The 13,792-nt window shown below is 44.9% G+C and overlaps 2 protein-coding genes, 4 non-coding genes and 1 pseudogene across 6 annotated transcripts; 6 read left to right on the top strand and 1 right to left on the bottom strand.

Annotated features, from left to right (window-relative positions):
* Positions 1-2,104: 2,104 nt before the first annotated feature.
* LOC125506048 (serpin-Z2B) lies at positions 2,105-4,490 on the top strand. Its single transcript, XM_048670926.1, has 2 exons — positions 2,105-2,593; positions 3,584-4,490. The coding sequence occupies exons 1-2, from the start codon at positions 2,183-2,185 to the stop codon at positions 4,367-4,369; spliced, it is 1,197 nt and encodes a 398-aa protein (XP_048526883.1). The 5' UTR covers positions 2,105-2,182; the 3' UTR covers positions 4,370-4,490.
* A 684-nt stretch (positions 4,491-5,174) lies between these two features.
* Positions 5,175-9,469, bottom strand: LOC125510806 (annotated as a pseudogene).
* Positions 9,470-9,634: 165 nt separating this feature from the next.
* Positions 9,635-11,994, top strand: LOC125510807 (60S ribosomal protein L36a). The gene is made up of 4 exons (XM_048676070.1): positions 9,635-9,767; positions 11,261-11,440; positions 11,590-11,664; positions 11,745-11,994. The coding sequence occupies exons 1-4, from the start codon at positions 9,765-9,767 to the stop codon at positions 11,802-11,804; spliced, it is 318 nt and encodes a 105-aa protein (XP_048532027.1). The 5' UTR covers positions 9,635-9,764; the 3' UTR covers positions 11,805-11,994.
* Positions 9,918-10,005, top strand: LOC125511921. The gene has a single exon (XR_007285190.1). It is a non-coding gene; the product is annotated as a small nucleolar RNA SNOR75 (small nucleolar RNA).
* LOC125511917 lies at positions 10,094-10,179 on the top strand. The gene has a single exon (XR_007285186.1). It is a non-coding gene; the product is annotated as a small nucleolar RNA SNOR75 (small nucleolar RNA).
* Positions 10,241-10,307, top strand: LOC125511747. Its single transcript, XR_007285099.1, has one exon. It is a non-coding gene; the product is annotated as a small nucleolar RNA Z105 (small nucleolar RNA).
* LOC125511774 lies at positions 11,029-11,100 on the top strand. The gene has a single exon (XR_007285113.1). It is a non-coding gene; the product is annotated as a small nucleolar RNA R66 (small nucleolar RNA).
* Positions 11,995-13,792: the final 1,798 nt, after the last annotated feature.

Below are 13,792 nucleotides of genomic sequence, written 5' to 3'. Positions count from 1 at the left end.
AGAGAACAAAACGTTGTTATTCACTTTTTAGCAAACTTTGGTCGAATTAAGAAGCGCACTACAGAATGGTTTCGATCGGGTCCAGACGAGGTCCCGAAACTATGTAATGCAGACTTGGTTGTTGCTTGATGACTCAATTCACCTTTTCCTTGCAAAAAATCTGATTTTCAAGGCCCATCCAAACCAATCGAAATAAACCTCTTTTTAAAACAAAGTGTGCACACACTCCATTTTTTTCTGGATCCGTCCCTGCTTTGGATCATAACACTTTAACTACCAGAAACTAAGCCCACACCCACAACAAATGATGCAAATCCCAATTTGGTATATGGTGCAATATCATGCAAATCTTCTTTACAAGTTAAACTTTGCACGTTGGCATTGGAAATCCAAGCTTGGAATTTAGTACTGCTAATCAGTTGTGTGATCCTAAGAAAACACCATGCTTCTAAATTACTCTAAACAACAAAAAGGTCACAAGACGTGTAGCAAACCCCACATAAATCGGATGTTCTAGGGGAACTAGCAAAAGTGATGAAAACCAAATATTATTAGTTTGTCATCTTCTAGGGGTAGCGTTGGATATGCCGCAGTTTCATGTGTTGGATCATAAACTTTAATTAGACCACAAGTTAAGCCCACACCCCATGGCAAGTGATGCAAATCCCAATTAGGATTTGTCATGCAATATCATGCAAATCATCTTTTCTAGTTAAAACTTTACACATTGGTATGGCTATCTCAAACTTGGAATTTAGTACTACTAATTAGTTGTATGGTGAAAATCCTAATTATGCTATGCCATGCACATCTTCTTTACTAGTTAAAACTTTACAGGTTGGCACCACTATCTTAAGCTTGGAATTCAGTATTGATAATCAGTTGTGTGATCTTAAGAAAACAACATGCTTCTAAATTACTCTAAACAACAAAAAGGTCACGAGACGTGTAGCAAACTCCACATAAATCGGATGTTCTAGGGAACTAGCAAAAGTGATGAAAAGCACATATTATCAGTTTTATCATCTTCTAGGGGTAGCGTCGGATCTGCAGCAGTGTCATTCGTTGGATCATAAACTTTAATTTGACCACGAGTTAAGCCCACACCCCACGGAAAATGATGCAAATCCCAATTAGGATTTGTCATGCAATCTCATGCAAATCCTCTTTTCTAGTTAAAACTTTACACATTGGTATAGCTATCTCAAGCTTGGAATTTAGTACTACTAATTAGTTGTATGGTGAAAATCCTAATTATGATATGCCATACGCATCTTCTTTACTAGTTAAAACTTTACAGGTTGGCACCGCTATCTTAAGCTTGGAATTCGGTATTGCTAATCAATTGTGTGATCTTAAGAAAACACCATGCTTCTAAACTACTCTAAACAACAAAAAGGTCACGAGACGCCACATAAATCGGATGTTCTAAGGAAACTAGCAAAAGTGATGAAAAGCACATATTATCAGTTTGTCATGTTCTACGGGTAGCGTCGTATATGTCACCGTGTCATCTGTTGGATCATAAACTTTAATTTGACTATAAGTTAAGCCCACACCCCACGGCAAGTGATGCAAATCCCAATTAGGCTTTGTCATGCAATATTGTGCAAATCCTCTTTTCTAGTTAAAACTTTACACACAGGGATAGCTATCTCAAGCTTGGAATTCAGTACTACTAATCAGTTGTGTGATGCAAATCCTAATTATGCAATGACATGCACATCTTCTTTACTAGTTACAACTTTACAGGTTGGCACCACTATCTCAAGCTTGGAAATAGTATTGCTAATCGGTTGTGTGATTTTGAGAAAACAAACAATGCTTCTAAAACGATCAGTTAAAAGGTTACGAGGGGCGTATACGTAGTGATCTCCCACAAATCCAATGTTCTACAAAACTCAGACGTACGGGAATAACAAACCACAAGCACCAGCTAACTCGAGATAGGATAAGTTCAGGTTTCTTACATATATACGAAATGACACGACGATGACTAATTAAACAAGAGACAACAAACCACTTATCTTGCTTTATGGCGCAGATGCTTCGAACCTGCTTTGCATATCTTGGGCTTGTTGCTCCCGTTAAATAGCCACAAATCAGCCATGAAAACAACACTTCCCAGTCATCCGATTTCCTCTCAACTCTAACAAAAGCCCAGCGAACCTCCACCCCAGCCATGGCAACCACCCTCGCCACTGACGTTCGCCTCTCCATTGCGCACCAAACCCGCTTTGCCTTCCGCCTCGCCTCCGCTATCTCATCCAACCCCGAGTCTACTATCAACAATGCCGCATTCTCTCCGGTCTCCCTCCATGTCGCGCTTAGCCTCATCGCCGCTGGCGCGGGGGGCGCCACCCGCAACCAACTCGCCACGACACTGGGAGAAGGCGAGGTTGAGGGACTCCACGCGCTTGCTGAGCAGGTGGTGCAGTTCGTGCTCGCCGACGCGTCCAGTGTCGGTGGTCCGCGCGTCGCCTTCGCCAACGGCGTTTTCGTGGACGCGTCGCTGCAGCTCAAGCCATCCTTCCAGGAGCTCGCAGTGTGCAAGTACAAGGCCGAGGCCCAGTCCGTGGACTTCCAAACTAAGGTGATCCCCCTTCCTTGTCTAGCTCCTTCTCGAAATGATGGCAAGGTTTTTACCAGTAAACAAATACAGAGTAAAATAATTTGTCCGTTATCTATGGCATAATTATGTACAGTGTAAAATCACTTTGAGGCTTAAGTATGTCATGCAATTGTTTCTCCCAAAGGTACCGTGTTCATGTTGACATTTAGCTAAACCTCATAACTGTTCAAGATTTGTTATAGTCCTTTCCATTGAAATTTAGCAGTTATTTCTACACCACTGTTTTTAACACTAGAAGTTTAGAACAGTTTCCAACTTTCTATAGGTACATACATATAGTATTTCGGCCGGTTGGGTAAAATAAAATAGATTCGACTTAATATATCCTACTTTTAAACCGTGTCCAACTTAATTATTGAATCGAAACTGCTGTGCACACGATGTTTTCTGGCCGATATGCACCCGACACTTGAATCCAGCGGGGTAGAATTGATGGCCAACTGCATCCAATGGTGGCCGCTGTGTGTCGGTCGTCAATCGGGCACAACTTTGTCGTTCGCATAGCAGCGTTCTTATTGAATTGTAGTTGTTGTTTACATAAATTTATGATACTTTGGTAAAATTCATCGTTGTGCTGTCATATTGCTTATTGTACTCCAGAGTAGCATACATATAGGAATATGTATAATCGATCTCTATGAGCTGAACTCCCTTAGGTATTGCATAATATTGCTTCGAGATGTTGTGATGACCATTTAATCAATTTCATGTGCACATATGAAAAAAAAACTGTCATCCATGGTTGCATGTGATGATTTTACTATGTGTGGGAGAAACCTTACTATATATAAAAATGCTTTACAAAACATTAGTATTCCGCTTTGCATACTCGGCACAACTATAGTATTTCATACGTTGAGAGGATTTGTTTTTCAAACTTTGGTGGCGCAACAGTATTTTCAATTTATTTTCATTACATAATTGACCTTTCTTTATTTTGCCTTGGTCTAGGCCGCAGAAGTTACTGCTCAAGTGAACTCATGGGTAGAGAAAGTCACAACCGGTCTCATCAAAGATATTCTCCCCGCAGGATCTATTGACAATAACACTAGACTTGTTCTTGGCAATGCCCTTTATTTCAAAGGAGCTTGGACAGATCAATTTGATCCACGTGGAACAGAAATCGACTACTTCTACCTTCTTGATGGGAGCTCAATTCAAACACCATTCATGTACAGCTCAGAAAAACAATACATTTCTTCTTCTGATGGCTTGAAGGTACTGAAGCTTCCTTACAAGCAAGGTGGGGACAAGAGGCAGTTCTCCATGTACATCCTTCTTCCAGAAGCACGAAGTGGTATCTGGAGCTTGGCAGAAAAGTTGAGTGCCGAACCAGAGTTCCTGGAGCAGCATATCCCAAGACAGAAGGTTGCACTCAGGCAATTCAAGCTCCCCAAGTTCAAGATATCATTTGGAATTGAGGCATCTGATTTGCTCAAAGGTTTGGGTCTGCAACTGCCATTCGGTGCTGAAGCAGATCTTTCAGAGATGGTGGATTCCCCAATGGCACAGAACCTCTACATCTCATCCATTTTCCACAAAGCATTTGTCGAAGTGAACGAAACAGGAACCGAGGCTGCAGCAACAACTATTGCTAAAGCAGTCCTGCGACAAGCACCACCGCCCTCGGTCTTGGATTTCATCGCGGATCATCCTTTCCTCTTCCTTATCCGGGAAGACACTTCCGGTGTGGTTCTATTCATCGGTCATGTGGTCAATCCCCTCCTATCATCGTAATGTGTTTGCTCTGAAGTGTCTTGTCATTTGCCTCAGCTGTTACATGTAAGGGGAGGGTTTGGACAATCAAGCATGCTGCCCATGCAATAAATCCAATAAAATGTTCTATGCTTTTGATGAATATTACGCTCGTCTGTCGGCATATTATTTTTGTGGGAATTTTCTGTATCGAGGATTGGACCACCTTGACCCAGAATATAGCTATGCCACTACCTGCGAGATTGGGAGGTAGAGGCGGTTCAACACACTCATTTTCACCTTTTTTTTGTTTGAAAGGAATAGAAAAAACACAATCAAGTCAAAGTCAAAACACATGAAATTGTAACTAGATTCTTGTCAAACATTGCAAAAAAGTGGTCCAAGTGGATGGTGAAGTTCCTTTTTCTTTAAAAGTGAGATTAAAGGAATTCCCACCACTTTTTCTTTGCTCAATTCACTGAACCAAATACATAAATAGTGCTGCTGAATGAAAGAAAAAAAAATCCATTTTCCAAGCATGGGCCAAGGCTCGCCAATTACTGAACCACCAATCGTCCTACAACCGGAGCCGGACGCCATTCAGCTGTTGATAGGAGTGGAGATCAAGCCTTAGAACAAGCAGGCAGCAAAAGGCGGTGGCCGCTGCCATGGGTTGCTGTGCAACCAAAGACATTTCCAAGCTCGTCCTCAAGCCAAGCAATCCAACAACATTTTGGTACTACCAGCAGCAGAGATTCGAGATTGAAGTCTCCGCATAGCATACAACATGGAAACACGGAGCATAAGCACTCTGTACCAATCAGTTGCATGAAAGACACAGAGAGAATGAAACTGGAGGCGGCAATGAGCTGACAGAGGCAAAGCCTATGCCACTGCCTTATTCATGAGGCCAAGCAAGTTGCTGCTTGTCCTACAATTATTCAGGTACGCAAGGAAGTTACCAAACTGGACAAATAAATAAATCTATCCTACAAGTCTACATCGCAGTTGACAGAACATGCTTGCTGCCTAGAAGATGGACGGAGCCTGCACCGCACCGGTAAGCCATTCCGCTGCCCAGCAACCCGAATAAGAGCTCTAGATACCTGCAGAACAGTCTCATTTGTCAAACCAATTGTACCACTGATTGATTAGGCAAAAGCCATTAAAGTAATAATATGTCAAAGCATTTGCATTACTTAAAAGCATAAACATCAACTTCATCATTACAAGCCGGCAACAAAATCAGAAACCGGATGAGAACTCTAGATACCTGCGGAAACAGTCACTTGTCAAACCAATTTGTACCACTGGTTGATAAGGCAAAAGCCATTAAAAGTCAAAGTTTGTATTGCTTGCGGAACTTATATCAAACCTCCAAAGGTGGAACAAAACCGACACCAAAATCAGAAAAGATTCAAAAAAAGATAGAAAAAGACTGCCTCATGGGCATACGAGGGATTCATGGAGTTGAAAGCAGATACATCTGCCTTCTAGCCCAAAGTCACATGTTTTTGAAGTGTAAGAAATAGCCAGTTACTAATTAAAAATTTTAAATCAACCAAATCATGCAGTAGAAGCCTCAAACAAGGGATCATGCATCGTACTACAAACTGATACTTCCATCGGTCCAAAATAGACATTACCTTTTCAAACACTCTACAGCATTAAAAATATAACAACTGCCAAAAGGTCCTCTGGAAGGCGAAGTCACCCGCTTCTTCATTTGGTGGACCTTCAGCATCGCTGTTGTACTGCCAACCACCTCGAGCGCCAGAAGCTGAAAAACCTGGGCTGCGCAGCATCAGGAGATGGCCAAGCATCTTTCTGTGTGATGCACGTAGATCTGCCAGATTTGGCTGAGCAATCCTCACTGGTCTGGCCATGGCAGCAACGCTGCGATCTTGTGTACTGGACACTATGCAGCATGGTGGCTATCAAGGAAGAAGAAGGCGCACAAGGACCGGCGCAGGGATTTCTGTGAGGAAGAGCAGCGCATTCTAAGGCGAGAGCACATACATGGACACGGTGTTGGCCAAGAATAAATTGGAGGCAGATAGACGTCATCATGCTTTCAACAATAATTCGCATTAACCACAGTGGAGGCAGTAGAGCCTTCGTTCCATGTTGTTTTGGTTCTTATTGTGATCTCCCTCTCCTTAAGAGTGAATTAGCCACACATGGCTTTCTTGTATCGAATCAAAACCTTCTTCTCTTCTTATAATGAAACATGCGCACAGTTTTTGGAACTTCGCTCAGAAAAGTAAGTATCATAACTATCCAAAATGAGCATCAATGTGGAAGGGCGTAGTTATAAGCGTGTATATTGCTACTTATCAAATATTTACATCAAGGTGACAACTTTAGAATCACAATAGGACGTGATACATCCCACGAGCTATAGGGAGGAAAGGGGGTTGTGTTCCATTCTATTACATACTGCATAGCACGACAGCATTCTCATCTATGTGCAATTAAGAACATATGCACAAATTGGGAATGGGAAATGTCCAAAGCTATCAGCCATCCGAGGAGCCACAAGGAGGAAACAACCAAACATTAGAGCAGTAGCACTAGGGACGAGGCAAACCGGTAGCAAGGCAGCTGGATGGAATGTAGGCTAAGCAAAAGAGTTCGTCCAGGAGAGAGGATAGGAGGTATGAGAGAGCAGCTGAGGAAAGGAATGGAGCTGCAGGGTAAGCCTCATAAAAGGTGAATAGAAGAAGCAGCATCAGGATAAAAGAGCCCAGTGGCAGTTTGCCATAATAGCATTACGGAAGGAGGGAACAGCTGAGCAAAGGGTCGTCGGGAATTAGTCCTCACTCAAAATTTAATTATTCAAAAATGGTCGTAAAGGGAACATTTCTGTAACAAAAACAAAAGGTAACGGTTATGATCCCTAAACTGAAATACGAAGATAAGCTTCCATTACCTGTAAACCAATGTTATAAAGTCACCTTATGCATTGCATTGCTCAGAAATTTGGCTTCATCAGGTTCACCACCAATGCCCATGTCTACAAGCATAAGCCAAACAACCAATGATATTTAGACCAAAGATATGATGGGATAACAACGAGATATTTACACAAGACAAAATTGAGAGAGGAAAAACACATTTTTCAACATTGGAATAGATAAACACAAAAGCACATCTATTGCCTTGCAAAGAATATTTCTGAGAACGGTATATATACTAAGTAACCTCCTAAAACACAATGGCATGCACATAATATTAGCTGATTAGAAAGAGTTATTCTAATCTTGCCCTGTGTTATCTGAAGTTGACAAAATATAATGTATTCAAACCAAAAAAAATTAAGAACAAAGAAATAACGACAATTCAGAGTTAAATAACTTTAGCTTGAAAAGATGAAACAAACTCAATTCACTTATCCTCTAGTACAAATATACTGTGGCACTTGCGAATCTTCAATAAGTGGTAAAAATGAACAATTATCTTGTCAAGATCAAACTAAGCCTTCATTATGGATTTAAGTTAGCAAGATTACTATAAACAAAAAATGGACCAGAGGATATAACTAGTTTTAAGCCTTTACATGTGACAATTGAGCTACCCATTTAGGCATTTCACTGTTGCAGTTGGTTCAAGCTTAGTTTTCCTGTTTCCAGCTGGTATTAATCTCGAGGGAAAGTAAATCACTGGCATCATATGGCTTTTGCATAACAATATATTTCTTGTTCATCAAATAGACTTAACATATAGTGCTTGCTACCTCTGGGTTGAACCACATAGTTTGACAATCATCATCATCATCATAACAATAATAATATGATAAACATTATGATTATCTATTCAAATAACCCATCAAGCAGCAAAATAACAGTTGACAGATATTCAATTTATATTATTAGTCTAACAACAAGGGGTTAAAAAATTCATCAATCAATTATAGAAAATTACTTGGGCATTTACCTGCAGTGTAGACACTTGTGAATGGATGAACCAAACAGTAAAATGTCTGTATGGGAGGCTTGTACACTTCCAGTGACTCAAGCTGGACCATGAAAATGCCGTGATATGTCCATATAAACACCACATTATTGTCCTCGCAATACCCGAGCATCATTGGGCCCATTTTCCTTTTATCTATATAAAGAAGTTCCTCCAATCCAATAGTCTTCCCCAGCACCCATGAAACAACACCATCACGGTCGATCTTCCTTTTCCACAAATGGAGGTTGGCGTCTAACAGCTCAAGGACGCCAAGCTCACCACCGTCCACGGGCATAGCCCGGAAGGTCCGGCTGCCATTCCTACTACACTTACCCAAGCAGGGTAAGTGTATATGACAGCCAGGTGTTGTGTATCCAAATCAAATTGAAGGATGGCAGCTACCTCCCAAGCAATTGAGCAAAGGGACCAGTAGAGGGAATTCCCGACCAGGGTACTGGAAACACGCATCTCAATCATGGTGGTTACGCCGCTCGTAAAATCCGCGGATACCCAGATTGGATCGCCTCATTTGCCGGTCTCGGACGAGTAAACGCAGGCGAACAGCCGCTTGTTCTGCCTGTCGACGCCGGTCAAGACCGCCTGGAACCGGAAGGGGCGATCGTCGAGGATTCCGGCGGTGCGAAGGACCGCCCCGTTTAAGATCTCGGTGCCCTGGCCGTCGTCGATCACCCAGGGGATGAGGAAGCGGTGCTGGTCGCCCGTGACGGGGTCCCACACGAGGACCTCGATGTCAAAGCCCGCCGGGTCGATGAGGAGCACGAGGCCGTCGCGGCAGCCGATGTTGGAGCGGCCGCTGCCGTCGTGGAGGCCCAGGGAGAAGCGCTCGACCGGGACGCGGTCGGGGTGATCCAGGATAGGGGTGAAGGAGAGGACTTCGGGGGCGTCCGGGGCGGGGTTCGGGGCGTCGGGTTTGCGGCTCACCTCCTCGAAGAAGCCGATCAGGGGAGGTGGGCTGCGGAGGTGGTGCGCGCGGAAGCGGCGGACGAAGCGGCGGTCGGTGACGAGGCGGCGCCAGCTTTTGCAGACGAGAGAGGCGCGAGGGAGGGCGGACGGCAGCGGGGCTAGCCGGACGAGGATCTCCGGGAGGAGGTTCTCGTCCTCCAGCGGGGCCGCCACCTCCGGCGCCGGCGAGCTGGGGAGGTCGCCGCAGGTCATCTCGCCCAACAAACTCCTCTGGGAAACCGATCAGAACAGACCAAGTCGAGCAGTCATCTCATCTTACGTGGGCGTGGGCCTAGGAGTCGGTTCGAAGGCCCATTAGGCCCACCAACCAGAGACGCGACCGGATCACTGCGTGCAGCGGCCGATCTGATCAGAGCCGTCCACCTCCGCAGTACCCAAGCCCTATAAGAACGAGGCGAGAGCCCCCGCCGCCAATCTTCCACACGCTTCCGCCGCCGCCGCTGCCGACGACGACGCTAACCGACCGAGCGCGAGCACCGCCGCCGCCGCCGCCGCCATGGTTTGTCCCTCGCCTGTGCTCCTCCCCCGTCCACCTACCTTAGGATGCGATTTCCTGCTAGAGGATCACTTTGCGACTGCGGTAGATGCGCTCGTGTTTACCAATTGTTGCCTCTTTTTCTCCGCGGCTCACGCGCTGGTGCTTGTGGGTTCTCTGTGATGATCAACACCGATTAGATGTCCGACCCAACCCATTCCGCTAAAACATGGGGACAAAACGGGGCATTTGTCTGAGAGAACACTGGTTCTGTTATGCCTTTGCCCTGTCATGCTGCTGCTTGAATTCCATGTGCTTATTGTGTAAGACTAGAGTGCTATTTTGATAGTTCTCTGTGATGATGAAAATAGATGACGAGTCTGATATAATCCATTCAGTTACACCATGTGGAAATCTAGGCATTTGTCTGAGAGAGCATTGATTGCTTAGCCATTTCCTTTGCTCACTTTTTCCACCATTTTTGTATAATTGCGTTGGTGGCATGATGAGGAAGGCAATTCTTGTCTGATCTATTTGATGATTAAATCCTCCTACTCATTCTGAATGTCAAACCGACTGCAGATCTCTACTTTGCTGAACTAGTTGTGTAGATATCATAGAATAGTTGTTTCCTCTTTGCCTTTGAAATTAACTTCAGTTTGGGAAATGATGAAGAACAATTGGCCCGTGTTTCTGAAAACCATGTGATGATGTCTAAAAGCACAGAATTGAATTATATTCTCTCTGTGCACGCTGGATTTTTGTGCACTGATGAGCTGTATTTTAGCTTAATTTAGTACTGCTCTAGGTTTCTAGTTACTGTGTATGAGATGTGCTTTAGATATGTATAAGCTGGTACTAGTTTATATCAGGCAGCTGGTCTTTTTTCAAAGATGGAATGGACTGATCGTCGTGTCAGAAACAAGTCTGATTTAGTTTTTAGTATGTGTTTAGATCGACTATAGTTTGTATTTATGCATCTTTCATTCTGTCATATTATGAACGTGCTTCATGCAGCTTCACATTACGTGATACATCTAAAACCCACTGCAGTTGGCCATATTGTGGAGTATTAGTGATTTTGTTTGGTGTGTTTGACATCCGAGCTTTTTATTCTTAGCTAACCTAAAACTAAACTTACAGCCATTGTTTGCATGTATTGCCCCAAGCAGACCATCTGCCATTAATTACTTCTTTCTTACCATGTGATAATATGATTTTGTTATGCAAGTAATGCTGCAATTTCAATTCTTACTGTTTAATGTTTGCTATTTTAATTATGGGGTCCTATGATGGCATGAAATCTTTGAGACCTGATTATCCTTGTGATGACAACCATAAGCATGTTTCTGAGGAGCTAATTGTTTATTGTAGTAGTGGCTTTTTTAGTATTTCTTGAACATTTACTGAACTTGTTTCTAGAGCTACTTTTTTAGCTATTGCAGTGTCATCTGAAACTGTATGCAGTTTCATGCAAACCCTGTTTTAACATTAGTTATGTTGCGAATGCTAAATAGGTGAACGTTCCGAAGACCAAGAAAACCTACTGCAAAAACAAGGAGTGCAAGAAGCACACCCTTCACAAGGTCACTCAATACAAGAAGGGTAAGGACAGCCTGTCTGCCCAGGGAAAGCGTCGTTATGACAGGAAGCAGTCGGGATATGGTGGTCAGACCAAGCCCGTTTTCCACAAGAAGGTATGGCAACATCTTTGCGTGTGATTGTCAATCGATCTGATTTGTCTATCAATTTCATTGCCATCTACTTATGGTGTGTCTGGTTAGTGTAAAATCAGATAAAGATTAAAGCCAGTTGGGAAATGCTAATTACGTGACCTTTTCTTCAGGCAAAAACCACCAAGAAGATTGTGCTGAAGCTGCAGTGCCAGAGCTGCAAGCACTACTCCCAGCGCGCCATCAAGGTCTGTTCCTTTTTTTCTTGAACTGAACATTTATTTTTGTTCCGTTATGCTTTGCTCAGTCTGTCTTTATTCCTTTGCAGAGGTGCAAGCATTTTGAGATCGGTGGAGACAAGAAGGGCAAGGGAACATCCCTCTTCTAGATTGCTTTCACCTATCTGTAGTCATTGTGTTCAAGAACTATTACTACTTGTCGTAATGTTTTGATGTTATGAGTTGAATCAATCATGTATCCAAACCCCTTTATCTGGCATTTGAGCAACGATCGACTTGGCAGAATGATCTTTTGTAGCTTGAATCCTCTTTTAATCTCAGGCATTGCCGTAACGTGGATATGGATGTCCTGTGCCCCGATCGGTATAATTTGAGCTTTGCTCCCGCTGTTTATATGCTGTTGGAGGACAGATGTATGATAACTGTTCCAGGCAGGAGTAGAAAAATCCTAGTGTGGACAGTGTCAGCGAGATGATTTGTGATTAATCCTGAGGGAATGAATCCTAAGGCGTGGGCTGTTTATATGCTTGCTGTCTGGGAGTTTCAGATATGTGAGGTTTTCCTTTGGCGAGTTCTTATGTCTATATGTTTGTCCGAGTTATTTTTTCTGAAACGGAGGCAGAGATTGCCTCATCTATTAATTAAACAGAAGAGAATTGCTCATGTTAATTACGGAAAACCGGGCAAAAACAGAAACAACAAGGACCAAGCCCACTCCCAGAGACAAGCACATTCAGGGCAAAGCCCATCCTAATCGACAACATGTCGACCTATGGCCGCTCCGACTTTGACGGAGAACTTGGAAAAACAAAACTAGACGAAAGCTGTTGCCGAACGGGCCACTTGTAGCCAGTCATCGTATACCATAGGGCCTCGCCGCCGCAGTTTCGACTCCACAGCAACAAACAAACCGAGGCAAAACCGCGGACACGGCGGAGAAGAGCCGACTACCGCAACCATTGTCGCGTCACCAACATCGCTCCCACCATCATCGTTGCCACAAAAGCCTGGTCGCCACAGAGATCCTCTCGGGGTCGCCGCCCCGACATCTACCGCTCCGTTGCGCCCAGTGCACTCCACCGGCACCGCCTTCCGAGGTCGCCGCCCCAACATACCACCGCTCTACTCGAGCAGCAACGCCGCACAGCCCAGCTGCCCGCAGCCCACGCTGCTTAGGGCAACCGCTCGCAGACCACGAATATCGCACCATATCCGGGGCCGCCGCCCCGACATAGAGTCAGACCGCCCCCTCTGGGGCGCATCGACCGAGCCGACACCCCCACCGCCCAAGCGGGACAAGGATGCCACCCAACCAATGTCGAGAGCGAGCCACACCTCTGTTGAGGCATATCTCTCTCGATGTAGTTTTGGTGATTGATGATAACATGTTTGCGGACTAATTGTGTGCTTTGAGTATTTCACAGATTCATCCTTGGCACGAGACGATTTCTTCCCTTCGGAGTGTCATTCAAGACGATGTAGCTCTTTCGTTTCTCTTTCGGTGGTCTAGTTGCGTAGAGGGCACCGTACTATCAAGAGGGGGTCCGCTGGGGTATTGCTTGGGTGGAATCAATACGTACACATCAGCTTCTCACTCTCAGAACTCTTCCACTTAGTTGGAGAGATCTCTTCTCTTTTGTGTCCTGTCTGGGTTCCAGCGGTAGTACCGTGCAACCTAGCGGTAGTACCGTCGAGGAGTCACAAGCGGCAGTACCGCTCCGCAGCAGTAGTACCGTCGGTGACTCCACAGCGGTACTACCGCTGGCCTGCCTGGCACCACCGCCTCGTCCTCAGCCTGACGGAGAGATCCTCTCTCTCTCTTGTCTGTGTCCCAGCGGTAGTACCGCCGAAGGGTCACAAGCAGCAGTACCGCTCCGCAGCGGTAGTACCGCCCATGACTCCGCAGCTGTACTACCGCTGGTCTGTCTGTCTCCTACCGCCTCGACTCGAGGGCTCCTTATCTTGTGTCGGGTTTTGCGGCACTAGTTGCGGCAGTAGAGGCGGTAGTACCGTTTCGGAGCGGTAGTACCGCCCTTACCACCGCTGTAGTACCGCTCTGGGTCCAGATCCCTGTTGCTCTCCTCTGCGCGGCAGTACCGCCAGCTGGAGCGGCAGTACCGCTGGCTCTAGCCAATCA

This window comes from Triticum urartu, chromosome 5 (genome assembly GCF_003073215.2).
Source record: "Triticum urartu cultivar G1812 chromosome 5, Tu2.1, whole genome shotgun sequence".
NCBI lineage: Eukaryota > Viridiplantae > Streptophyta > Magnoliopsida > Poales > Poaceae > Triticum > Triticum urartu.
This window is presented reverse-complemented; position numbering and strand designations above follow the sequence as displayed.

Coding starts and splice junctions, on each gene's coding strand:
- LOC125506048 (XM_048670926.1), top strand. CDS start 2,183: ATGGCAACCACCCTCGCCACTGACGTTCGCCTCTCCATTGCGCACCAA. Junction 2,594..3,583: donor CCGTGGACTTCCAAACTAAG/GTGATCCCCCTT, acceptor GCCTTGGTCTAG/GCCGCAGAAGTTACTGCTCA.
- LOC125510807 (XM_048676070.1), top strand. Junction 11,441..11,589: donor AGCCCGTTTTCCACAAGAAG/GTATGGCAACAT, acceptor CCTTTTCTTCAG/GCAAAAACCACCAAGAAGAT. Junction 11,665..11,744: donor ACTCCCAGCGCGCCATCAAG/GTCTGTTCCTTT, acceptor ATTCCTTTGCAG/AGGTGCAAGCATTTTGAGAT.